At 44.7% G+C, this 12,975-nt stretch overlaps 1 protein-coding gene across 4 annotated transcripts in view; it reads left to right on the top strand.

Annotated features, from left to right (window-relative positions):
* Nucleotides 1-12,975, top strand: part of TENM1 (teneurin transmembrane protein 1) — a 2,006,416-nt gene that overhangs the window by 1,384,471 nt on the left and 608,970 nt on the right. For all 4 annotated transcript variants that reach the window (XM_069612654.1, XM_069612656.1, XM_069612655.1 and 1 more), the window contains one exon: nucleotides 6,497-6,643. In XM_069612654.1, coding sequence (XP_069468755.1) covers nucleotides 6,497-6,643 — 147 coding nt within the window. The remainder of the gene's footprint in view (nucleotides 1-6,496; nucleotides 6,644-12,975) is intronic.

Here is a 12,975-nt window from a genome sequence, read left to right on the forward strand (position 1 = left end):
AACAGACTTTAGAATTATACCAAGGTTGCATGGATGAACGACACAAACATGTAATTAATCCACTCGCTTGCATGATCGTTCGACCATTCGATAGTTCGTTCATTCATTCATTCATTCATTCATTCATTCATTCATTCATTCATTCATTCATAACTTGACTAATTCCTAATACAAAAGCAAGTTAAGGAGACATTTTCTCCAATACAGTTATGTCCAATATTCCTACCACAAAATAAAACATTGAACCCCAGTGAATGCAATAACAGGCATGTTTCATTTGTAAGATACAGGCGGGGAGGATAGCTCAGGGGCAACACCCCCGTCTCACGCTTAGAGACTGGTCTCCATAATAACCATGCTGTAAAATATTCATTGATATGCCGCTTTTGCAAACAATTTAATGAGAGTGACAGCAGTCCCAATATTACATTTAGCCAGAGTGAGGCAAGGAGCAAAAAGAAGCAACATTAAATGGAGCAGGTGTTCCAAGGCAATCCGTAGTGAGGGATTGTCCATAGCATTGATATGAAATGTCATTTATAACGCACCTGTACACAAGTGTTTCTAGACGCAAAAAGCCAAGGGAGGAAAGACAAACAATCTTACTAGGCCTTCTGTCATTCAGATCGTGGAAGTGCAACAGTACCAAAAGTGCAGGGGGAAGGGAGAGGGGGGAAGTGCCAGGGGAAGTGCAATCAGGGGAGCAACGCTCTGAGTGAGTGCAGGCAGGATAGTGCAGCTCTGAGTAAGTGCAAGGAGGCATGGGGCTGTAGAGGTTACAGTTACAGCACCTTAGTGTGCAGTAGGCCCGGGGCAGTGCAGGGGAGACTAATCATGGAGGGGCCTGGTACCCAGTGAGACGCTGGGGTTAGCCAAGCAACCAGTCGGCACAGCAGGCAGGTAGGTCAGCAGGGGAGAGAGATGAGAAAGCCAGGGAGAAAAGGAAGGTCTTGAGCAGCTTCCGGAACTTTAGGTTTTCCAGCTCAAGCTTGAGAGGGGCATAGAGGCCATTCCAGAGGGAGGCAGCTGCAAAGAAGAGAGCTCTAACCCCCACTCTCTACCAGGAGAAGCATCTGACCCTCAGAGAGTTGAGATATCTGATCGAAGGGCTTGAGATGGAAGGTATTTTGGAAGACAGAGTTGGATGTAGTACGGGCCCTGCATTAGAAAGCCTTGTGGACAATGCAGAGGGTCTTGAACTTGATCCTTGCAGCCACTGGGAGCCAGTGCAGAGATTTCAGGGGTGTAGAGATACAGTCTCTGGGCTTGAGGCCAAGGATAATTCTTGCGGTTCTGTTTTGGATTAGTTGTAGAAGGTGGAGAGTAGAGGGAGACCGATTTAGAAAGAGGCTGTTGCAGTAGTCCAGCCTAGATAGAAACAGGGCTCTGGAGACAGTGAGCTTATGGGGGAAAGTAAGAAAATGAAGACTACCTCTGAGGAGATGCAGCTGGTAGTGGTCCTTCTTGGCAAGGTCTGTGATGTGAGAAGAGAATGAAAGAGTGGAATCAAAAATGACACCAAGGTTTTTTGCCTCACAGGAATGCAAAGGAACTGGGCCCAAGGAGGGCAGCCAGAGTGAGAGAGGGAAAGCGGGAGCAGGGGTCCCAATGAGAAGGATCTCTGTCTTACTGGCATTAAGGCAGAGATTGTTGGAGGTGCACCAATCCTGAATCACGGATAGGCAGTCAGGAATGAGTGAGATAGGAGAGGAGGCTGAGGGGAGCTTGAAAGAGAGCTGAGTGTCATCCGAATAACACTGAAAGTTAGAGGAGAAGGTTGAGTTGAGGTGGGCCAAAGGGGTCAGGTAGACATTGAAGAGCCTGTGTGAGAGGATAGAGCCTTTGGGAACACCATGTGTGGAAAGAGAGGTGGTCGAAAGAAAGGACCCATATTGGACCTTGGAGGGTTTGTTCAGGAGGAAGGAGGTCAACCACTCCAGGCCTGATCCATGATGCCCAGGTTCTCGCAGAGTCGATTGATCAGGATGGCGCGATTGACTCTATCAAAAGCAGAGGAAAGGTCAAGGAGGATGGGGAAAGAAGGAAGGCTGGAATCAAGATTAGAGAGAAGATCTTCATGAGTGTTCAGGAGAGCAGTTTCCGTGTCTCTGGCTGCTCTGAAGCCAGACTGATAGTTATGGAGACAACCAACAGATTCAGTGTGGAGAGTAGGCTGGGAGATGGCCAACTTTTCCAGGAGCTTGCCCAGGAAAGGAGTGATAGCGATCTGGTGATAGTTTTCCAGACAGGTAGGGTCAGCAGAGGGCTTTTTAAGGAGAGGATGCACAAGGGAGTGCTTGACGAGAGAGGGGAAGGATCCAGTGACAAAATGGTAACTGCAGAAATTGGCCAAGGTTGGAGTGAGGGTGTCAATGTTGTCCTTGATGGTTCTAGAGGAGCAGGGGAACACCTGTTTAGATGACACTTTCATAGATCTGACTTGTCTATAAACATCGTCAGGTGTTGTCAGAGAGAAAGAGGAGAAAGGGGGAGTAGAGGGGGAAGCAGCCAGAGGGGGTCCAGGAGAGTTAGAGGGAGAGGAAGAGGAGAGTGCGGACAGGATGTCCTGGGTTTTAGAGGTGTAGTGAGAAGCAAGAGCCATGCAGACTGCCTGGGAGGGAACAGTCGAGGTAGAGACTGCAGAAGGATTGGACAGCTTCTTGAAGATTTTAAACAGCCGCAGAGACACAGGCTTGGATGTGGACTCTCTTCTTGGACATGACAGAGAGTCTGTATTTCCTTTGGAGCAGGAGGCAGGCAGGTTTGTCAGAGGATGCGCCTGAACCCCTCCACTTCCTCTCAGCCAACTTACACTTGTGTTTCAGGGTAGCGAGGTATGCATCATACCAAGAGTTGCTTTTGAAGGTAGGCATCAGACAGATTCTCATGACAGAGGCAAGGCTGTCGAGAGCGCTGGAGAGGCAAGGCTGTCGAGAGCGCTGGAGATAGAAAGATGCCGGTTATAGAGGGCTGTGTCAGAGTGTGAGTCAGCCTCAGGAGTAGGAGTAGCAGAGAAAGCAGAGGCAACGGCATCCACTGGCACGCGCTTCATGGGCTAAATGACTGAGAATGTAGGTGGCAGTGCTGGAGCGGGCTTTGCCTGAGGGGCAGAGAGTTTTAGGTGAGAGGAAAGCAGAAAGTAATCCGTCCAAGAGAGAGGAGTGGTGAGAGGGTTAGAGAGGGGGATGTCTTAGCAGATGAGACTATCCAAGGTGCGTCTGGCACAGTGTGTCGGACCAGACCGTATAATGGAAAGAGAGCGAGTGTCGCAGAGGTTGCAGAGGAGCCCAGAGGAGGCATTAAAAGCATCTAGGGGGATTTTGTGGTCTCAGAGGAGGAGAAGTTGAGAGGTAGAGGCAAGGAGAGAGGAGGAAGGTCAGCCCACTTTGAGAGGAATAAGGCAACCAGGCCAGGAGGCCTGTAGATGGTGGCCACTGTCAGTGAGAGGACAGTAGTGCAAAATAGCCTGCAGACCAGGCATTCAAAGGACGAGTAAGCCTGTGTAAGAATGACAGAAGCAGGGAACCACTCCAGAAACATCAGAGCTGCTCACCTCCATTTTGGTATCCATCAGGGTGAAGAGTGTCAAAACACGTGACAGAGCTGGCCAGGAACCATGTCTCAGTGAGAGCGAGGACATCCAGGTCAATTTCTTCATGGAGGTAGCAAATGTCAGAGGAGTGTTTGAGAGAAGAGCGAGAGCTGAGAGTAGCGACGTGGAGTAGGTTGAGGTACAGGCTTGATGTGCACCCAGCAGAAGTGGTAGAGTGGCCCGAGAATGGACAGAGGTGGTAGCAGGATGTGGGATAGCAGCCAGAGAGGAGGAGTGAGGGGCCAGAGAGTGGCAGATGCAGAAGCTGGCAGAGGAGCCAGAGAGGCGCTAGTAGGAGTATCAGGAGAGGGAAGGAAGTCAATAAGATTCAGGAGATGCCTATCAAAAAGGAGGAAATTGGGCTGAGGGCTCTGGACCATGACGGTGCCATTCAGATAGATATTAATGATGGCCTTTGAGGCATGGAAGGAGGCGAAGAGATCCTCCCACTGAAACTGCTTTGGTAGAGCAGGCACTGCAGATCAGTATACTGATACAGCAGGGCACAGGTATACACTGTCCTTTTAGTATGGAGCTTATAAAAGGGCAATCTGATCAGCTGATTTACCCACATCATATTATTAATTAATTGAAATAAAAAAAGCCAGGGCTCTGACACCCTTCCCAGATGTAAATCCCTCACATCCAGTCTTAGTTGCAGGGCTCATGTTGCGATTACAAATTAATACATTTTCTTTCAGGTTACTTTACTTGTCTATCGTGAGAGCAAATTATTATCCCAATATCTTTCATTTATATCTAACATTTATGTAACGTCCAGACCCATGGATAATACAGCGTTTGTACAGAAGAAATAGCAAAACAACAATTGGTATCAAAACATGGAAAGGTTAATCATATTTATCGAACCTCCAGGTTTTCACAAGTCACCTTAAGGCTGGATAGGAAGGTTACTTTCTGATAAAAGGGGGTAGGGAGTTCCAAAGGGCAGAGGCTGTAACACAGAAGCTAAGGTACATAACATCCAAATGATACCTTCTTATCGTAAATTATTTTGGTCATAGGATTGCATAAGAGACCTGTTTGGTGTATATTAAATTTAGCAAGTGTATACAGTTTTGTACTAGATTATGGGTTATAATTTAGATTTTGCAAAAAGCTTTACTCGAATTCCAATTGTGTCCTTAAACCACAGTTACCACTTACAAGCTAGCATTAACAATTAAGTGTCTGTAGGAGAAAAGCATTATATAAGCACACTTTGTTGTTTGTGTTTTTGATGTGCTTCCATTGGCTGCTAGAGACTCTTTTTTACAGTGAAATTCACAAAGGCTTTCAACATGTTTAAATCACCAGATGTTCATATAGCCAGGTGACACATATCATGATCCCAGTCTTTACTCAAGGCAAAACGTGAGAAAATTGACACTCATTACGAGTTGACCAATGCCACCTCTAGTTTTGTAGATAATTCCACCAGGCGCTTTGAAATCATATCAATGATACATAAGGCGCTATATAAATGACAAGTAACATAACATAACATATGTTGAGTGATGGGGACATAGGGCCTCATTACGACCCAGGCGGTAAGTTACCGCCTGGGCCGTGACTTTACCACCATGGCGTAAACTACGTTTACGCCATGGTGGTTGGCGGACTTACCGCCCCATTCCGAGGTCGGCGGGGCGGTAAGTCCCCAATCCCCATTTACCCTTCCCCATTCCCATTTTTGCCCCATAGGGCATAATGGGAGTGGGGAAGGCGTTAATTACGCCACCGTAAATTACGGTGGCGTAATTAACTCCATGGTCCCTTAGGTCCCTTTAGCAGGTGTTAAAATCCATGGCGCTAAGGGACCTCGTAATTGGCGGTAAGGGGTCGGCGCAGCTAACGCTGGCGTTAACCCCTTACCGCCAGGGTCATAATGAATGCCATAGTGTTGTTCCCCATTATGGACTCTCATTGGACTTTTTGTACAAGGCATTTCAAGATGTGATCCACACATTCTGCTTTTTATTTGGAATCAGACTTGGGGCCTCATTACAACTCAGGCGTTAAGGGTTAACGCCGTTGTTAACCCTTAACGCCTGATTCCGATTTTAACGGCTGCTTTTAGCAGCCGTTAAAATCCATGGCGCTAACCCGCCATGATGCTAATTACGCCACCGTAATTTACGGTGGCTTAATTAGCGCCTTCCCCACTCCCATTATGCCCTATGTGGCAAAAATGGGAATGGGGAAGGGAAAATGGGAAATGGGGATTTACCGCCCCACTCACCTTGGAATGGGGCGGTAAATCCGCCATCCACCATGGTGTAAACGTGGTTTACACCATGGTGGTAAAGTTGGCGTAATTACCGCCTGGGTCGTAATGACCCCCTTGGTCTTACGCTGACCGCATGCCGGTGTGCATCCTTCCAAAAGTTCCACAATGACAAGCAACACTTGCTACCACCCTAGCGCACACTCAGAGGTTTAAGACAAAATGATTATGAATTAATGGCTGTACGTCATGTATGTAATGTGATTTTAATGTGCTGCCCTGTTTTTATTGCATGTTCTTTGTTTTTGATGTTATGTATCTGCTGTGGTCAAAAGTTAATTGTATAACTATATGACCGGTACAAATAAAAACATATTAAAAACATGTGATTTTCATTGGTCAGTATTTACCACCTAATGCTGGGCTCTGAATCATCTGGTGGTAGGTCGTACAGTAAAAATCATAATACATACATGATCAATGCATATAAAATACAGATCAATAAACAAATTATAGCGCAATCAGAGCAACACATGACACCTACTCCTAAGGTGTATGAATGCTGTGATAACAGTGACCGATGTTCAGACATCTATGTCTTGTGTTGTCCTAATTCTTCAATCATAGTCCCATGTGGCTTTACACACCTATTCACATTATGCTCTCTTACTTTGCAGATGGGTGTCCAGGCCTTTGCTATGGGAATGGGAGATGCACCCTTGATCAAAACGGATGGCATTGTGTGTGCCAGGCGGGCTGGAGTGGAGCTGGATGCAACATTATCATGGAAATGGCCTGCGGAGACGGCACGGATAATGATGGAGGTACACATACCACTCTCCCTTCTTTCTATTCATAACACATGATGTATTTGTATGGCATTTGCTTTTTCATTTTCAGCATTGATTACCTTAAACATTTGAGGCAAAGGCACTGTGTGTCTGAGTAAATGATGGTGCAGAGGAGTATTCAGAATGAACATTATTTAGCGTGACGAGAGAATGTCTCCAAAGAAAAAGATGAACCCATTGTGGAAGGGTAGGTAGGTAGGTGGTTGTATTTTGTCCAATTTGGTTGCAGGGTCTTCTTGTGAAGTCCTGACAAATGGAAATAATTGTCTTTCCTTATGTTTTGGGCTGGAATATTGCAAGCCCAATTATTATTATTACCAATATTCTTGGTGATTTATATAGTGCTTCTTTTAAGAGACCTCCAGCTTTGTAGTGCTTGATTAGGGACCAATCCCATGATGCTTAGCATTAACTTGTTTACAATGTGAGTACCTTTCCCCTGGTCTTAAGAGGGTTGTGAATGTGGTTCAGTAGCAACCCAAACAGCTATGTATAACAGTTTGTAAGTGGGCAAAAGAAGGAGACGGACACACAGTTCTTTTTGCAAGTTCTTCATCAGGGGGAATGACTCCCTTCCCCTGGTTTCAATACTTCAAAACAAAGGATTCCTGGTCCTTTAACATTATACATCAAAAGTTCACTTTGTCTTCCCTTCAGGGGGAATTACTTGCTTCTCCTCTTGTCTGGCTCTCAGTGTTATTCCCCTCACAGTCAGGGGGAATGGCTCACTTCCCATGCCTTCCTTTGCTTTACTTTCACAGTTCACAACACCAGGAGGAATGGTTCCCTTCCCCTGACCTTTCATGGTTTTAGGTTCACTGTTCACAACATATGAGGAAATGCCTCCCTTCCCTGTCCCTTCTTGGCTTTAGTTTCACAGTTCAGAACACCGGGGGATTTACTCCCTTCCCTGACCTTCCTTGGCTTTAGTTTCACAGTTCACAACACCAGGGGGAATTAGTCCCTTCCTCTGGCCTTTCTCTGTAATACAGTACATGTACTCGTAGTGTCTTTGACCCAGGCTGCCCTACTATGGCCCACTTGGTTCTCTGGCTTGCCAAGTGATGACCTGAGGAAGAGGGCTTAACTCTTTCTGCTGCCCTATGTCATTGCGGGCCCCAGACCTGTATCTCTTGCCTCTTTTTTTGCCAGATCTGGTTCACTCTCCTGCCAAATACTGCCACAAAACATATGACATCTATCTTACCCTTGCTGGCTGGTGTTTCGGTTTCAGATCCTTTTATCTCTTCTTCCTACTTCTCCCTGACCTGGTCTATTCACCCGCCAAGTACTGTGACAAGGAAGATTTCGCCATTCATTATTCTTATATAGGGTCTTATTCCCCTGTGGTTTCCAGCCCCCACTGTATCCTGCACGGTTGCCTGCATGGTTCGTGTTACCTTTGTTTTCCTTTGGCCAGTTCTTCCTAGGCTCCTACTCTTTGCAGCTTGGTTGCACAGGCATCTCTGCATTTGGGATCCTTCCCCTTGTGGACCTGTTGCCGTGTACTGGAACTGAAGGATTTTTCTTGCTTCTCGCCTTCCGGTCACCATTTGCCAATGTCTGCTCAGATGCCGGGGGAAAAAAGAGATTGTTGGCTTTCCCAAACCGGTGAGCCAACTGCTCTATGTTCCTCTCTGTTTAGCTCTGTGTCTCGTTCCAACTTCCTGGGCTTCACCGTTCTGCAATCTGGTTGGCTGGTTCTTTCTTTCTTGTTATCCTTCCATGCTTTTTATGATGAGTGGAGAAAAACAACTAGAACATTTATCCCAGTTCTCATCATGGCTCTGCATGGCTTCACACCTCCTTCTTGTCTCGGTATCTGTCAAGGGAATACTCACCAAGTAGTCCCTACTCAGCTAATAATCATGAGAGTCATGACAGAAAATGAAGGCTCAACATATAGTATCCAAGCCACCAAAGCACCTAAACTGTGTTATACTTTGAGATTATTTAAAGTCCCATTTGCTAGTTCTACCTTTGAGAGGGTCAGTGGTAGTTGAGTTAACACAATTAATTGTACATTTCCTCTTGTCCCATCATGTTTCTATGTAGTCTACCGTTTTCTTAGACAATGCCTCCCCAAGAAGATTCCTGTCAGTCTTTTTCTATCAGTCATCATATCCTACATCATCAGCACCAGAAATCAATAAGAAGCATCACAGGGAGTGCCTGTATCAAGTACCCCACAGTAGCTTTAGAGAACCTCAACACGAGCGCCAACCAGCAGTTTCCCAATCTTTCATGAGACTGAGAGAAACCAATGGAGAGATAGTGTGGAGGATTGAGTAGTAGTCTGGAGTAGGAAGTAATGGTATGGTGATGGAGTAGTACGACAGTGGAAGGATTAGTGACATGGAAAAGGGAGTAGTGGTTTGGAAAAAGGAGGAGTAGAGTAGTAGAAAAGGACTAACATTAAAGGGTGGAGGTGACGCCTAGAGCAGGTGAGAAACAACAGAGGGATAGAAGATTGGAGGGAGTAGGGAGATGAAGGGAGTGAGGAGAAAGAGTAGGGAAAGTAGAAGTGAGAATGGGCGTGATAGAGGAAGGACTGCATACTACATCATGCTCCTATCACAGTAGAACACTAACAACTGGATCGAGTAGGAAAAGTTAGGAGGTCCTTGAGAGGATTTTAGAGAGACAAGATGTTCAGTCTTTAGGTCCTCACAACTAGTCAAAGACAGAGTTAGACAGTAGGGGTCAACTCTCTATAGATACTGACCTAAAGCCATGGATGACTAGGTTTGCAAGGAGGTGCAACACAAGTAGAGAGAGAGGGAGAGAGAGAGAGACCGAGAGACCGAACCATCCCCCCTTAGGGCCCACAAACATTTCAATAAAAGCTCTTGAGCCACCTCTGATATTTGGAGTGATACTTGTGCTACGTGGGATACAATAATGAGGCTTGACTGATGGAGATAGCAGTGAATAATACATAAGGTTTTAAATAAAATCTGCTGTTTGATAGGATGCCAATGGGGTTTGTGAAGGTAAGGAATGATGTGGAAACATTGATTAAAATCAAAGACTATGCATGTTGCAGAGTTTTGAATAATCTGATAGCGCTTCCGACCATCAGAAATGCCTATATATAGACATCTATTGTGCTCTTGCTGAAATTTTACTGGAACAGATGCTACTGATATTCATACAGATGTTAAACTTTCATCAACTTTTACATCGATTTTCCTCACTGTGGACAACAGGGGGATTCAATATCCCAGGGCAGGGGACCAACATTTAGGCGTTCATAGGCTATTTGGAGTCCCTAAAGATGATGAATTCAGTGTTATCTGAATTGAGATAGAGACATTTGTTCATCCAACTGGAAATTTCCATCCGACAAGATTCAAAACATGTAGCTGTGCTTTCTCTGTCCATGCGGGCAGACCAACAGCAGAGTATCATCAGCAAATTTGAAAAAGGAGAGCAAAAAGAACTCCATTGTGTTGTCAATGGCTGTAAACGTAGATTAAAAAGTATATGGCAAAAGAGGTTTCCTTGAGGGACATGGCAAGATAAGGCACTGAGTTCTGCAAAGGAAGGAGGCTCCCTTTTTTCATTGCATTCGGAGTTATATAGTCCAAAAATGCAAAGTAAAACACATGATTGGGTGGGCCTCTCCAAATACCATGGGGTATGTTGCCAAGTATGCTCAACAGATCAAGAGTAGGAAAAGGCTTGCAGGAAACTCATAGCTAGGAATGAACATGGTAATAGTGCTTGACTGCTAATAGCATTAGTTTAAATCATAGAATGAACCACACAGAAAACAAAGAGGGCGATGTTAAGTCCAGAGATTTCATTAATGTCAAATTTCACGTGACATCACTTCCTGTAACACACTCAGTGTCACAGGTAGTTAAATGTCATTTCCTCTGACGTCATCAGTTGTATCATGCCATTTTTGATACCCCTGTCAATTTGGCGAGTTCACGTCGCTGTCTTCGCAGAGTACATTTGCCTGCCGAACGAGGTGAATTTGCTTTCCCTCTGTCATTAATGCAGTAAACAAAATAGGATATAGTTCACCAATCACAGCCTTATATTGACGTCGGTTAATATGAAGCGTGGGGTGAGTACTCGAAGTTAGTGCGGGCTGTGGAATTAGAAGCGATCTGTCAGTGTCGTAGTTGAGGGCTGTGTGTGTAAATGGCGTGCGCCAGACAGCTCTGGCAATTCACAATGAGATAGTCTACCGTTGTGGGCTTGGATGGGTTTGGCTATCAAAGGGAAATTGATGAAAGCAGAAATAGCGGGTGCCGCTGCTCTTGCGGATAATGGATTGTCCCCCAGAGCTTATTTTCCAGAGTCATGTTTCTCCTATCGGCCTTTGCTTGTGGCTGCGACGTGTTGCTAAGGAACCGTGAGCCTGTCACTCCTGCCTGCCCATCGCAGCAGAGTAACGCCATGCTGTCGGGTCGGGATGCCGTCTGACACTCTACTGCAGTTTTGTTTTTCTCAGAAACATTTCAAGAGAAATGGATAGTCTCTGAAACTAAATTACGTTCTCTTTCCTCCGTCTTCAGCCCTGTTGTTTCATGTCCATTTCCTAGAACATCTGGAGGAAGCAGGCAACGTATTACATAGAAATACCGAGGGCACTCATTCACCAATGACAAGTATCGTTTTGTTATTTAATGCACAGATGTTCTGTAGTCGAAGGCAAGACCATGTTGGCAGCAAAAACTATGTCACCAGTTAGTTAATGTTGAGATGTTTTATTAAACCTTAGCTGGGGTGTAAGTTCCTTCAATATGTATAGGTATATAGGTATATATGTATATCTATAGGTACAAGTTATGGTGCATTAAATCATATTATTGCATATGCATGATTCTATACACAACACAATAGACACGTGCATGAAAGGCTAACAAAAATGAATAATAATTTGATGTTGAAAAAATAATCCCAATCATTTCCTCTTGCTGATTTATAATCAACACTGAAAACAGACTCTGGTTCCTAATGTTGCATAGCAGGAATAAAAAAAAGGAACTTTAAAACAAAACTGTTATATTTACTCGCTGTTAGCATCCATGTGTGGTTACGCGCAGGTGTTAATGGTGATATAAGCCTCTGCAACAGAGTTGGCACATCCAGTAACTGCACCGCCGCCCATGTTAAGGGCGACCTTGCTTTGATCGTGCCTTAAGTTAGGCTTCATCTTGTTACCAACATTTGTTCACAGTAAGTTGTACATCAATCTTTGGCTTTTTTAGGGTGAAATCTTGACTCCTCTGAGTTGCAGTGCCTAGCTACAATGTCCACATTTGGGAATCTCTCCCCCCAACCCCCTCCAAATGCTGGGTGAGTGTCTCGGATGCTTCAGCCCAAGGGCACAGGACCTGGTGTGCTTCGGGAGAAGGTTTGCAAGTGCACTGCAAACAGGTGTGCATCTGCCATCCATTACTACCAGTAACAATGTAATATAATGCTATGCAAAGGAATCTGCTCATGTACTATTCATTAGCTGCATATTTTCTAAAACTATTTAATGTTTATACATCTGTATAGAAATAAAACCTTGTGTACATGCATATAGAAATATATTGTACACAAAACATTCAACAGAATTCATGTAACATTTAAACAATAAAACACGAAACATGATAATCAGCTGATGCTTGCGGTACTAATGTTGTCCAATGTAGAACAGCTGGTAAAACTGAAAAACCTAGGGGATATTTTCCTGTAAATGCAAGCTGTATGCATGGACCCACCAACGAGTGCGCTTAAGTGCTGTTGCACCCCCTGCATGCAATGTTTAACTATTACATAGCGTAGTGTAAAAGCAGTGTTCAATAGCGGTACTCGGATTGCATCCAAAAAGGAGGGAGTGTGATGCTGGACAGATGGGGGTCGGGGAGACTGCGTGTGGCCGTTCAGAGCTTGACCTTTGGTTTGTAATGTTTAAGGGCTCTTTTTGGATTGTGGCTAGACTAGACATTGAATGTAATAATAAACTAATGGCAGTAGATTCACACCTGACAGAAATATCCAAAACACATATTCATAATTAGAAATCTTTGACGCAACTGTGTATGCAAATTAAACAAAATACTATTTCCTACACATCTCTTTAGAACATATGCATTAGTGTTATCTGTAAATGATCATTTACACTAAAACACACAATTACAAATATAGTTTAAACCTATTTTGATTGGCAATACAATGTGAACTGTGAGGAAGCTGAGGGTGACCTCACTTCTTTTCCCCCATTATCCTCTTCTCAGGTGGCCAGGGAAAGGCCATTGCTTTTGGATCCCGACCCAGGGGGTGGATATGCGAGGGAG

This window comes from Ambystoma mexicanum, chromosome 5p, assembly GCF_040938575.1.
Source record: "Ambystoma mexicanum isolate Mex_15411 chromosome 5p, UKY_AmexF1_1, whole genome shotgun sequence".
Classification (NCBI taxonomy): Eukaryota; Metazoa; Chordata; class Amphibia; order Caudata; family Ambystomatidae; genus Ambystoma; species Ambystoma mexicanum.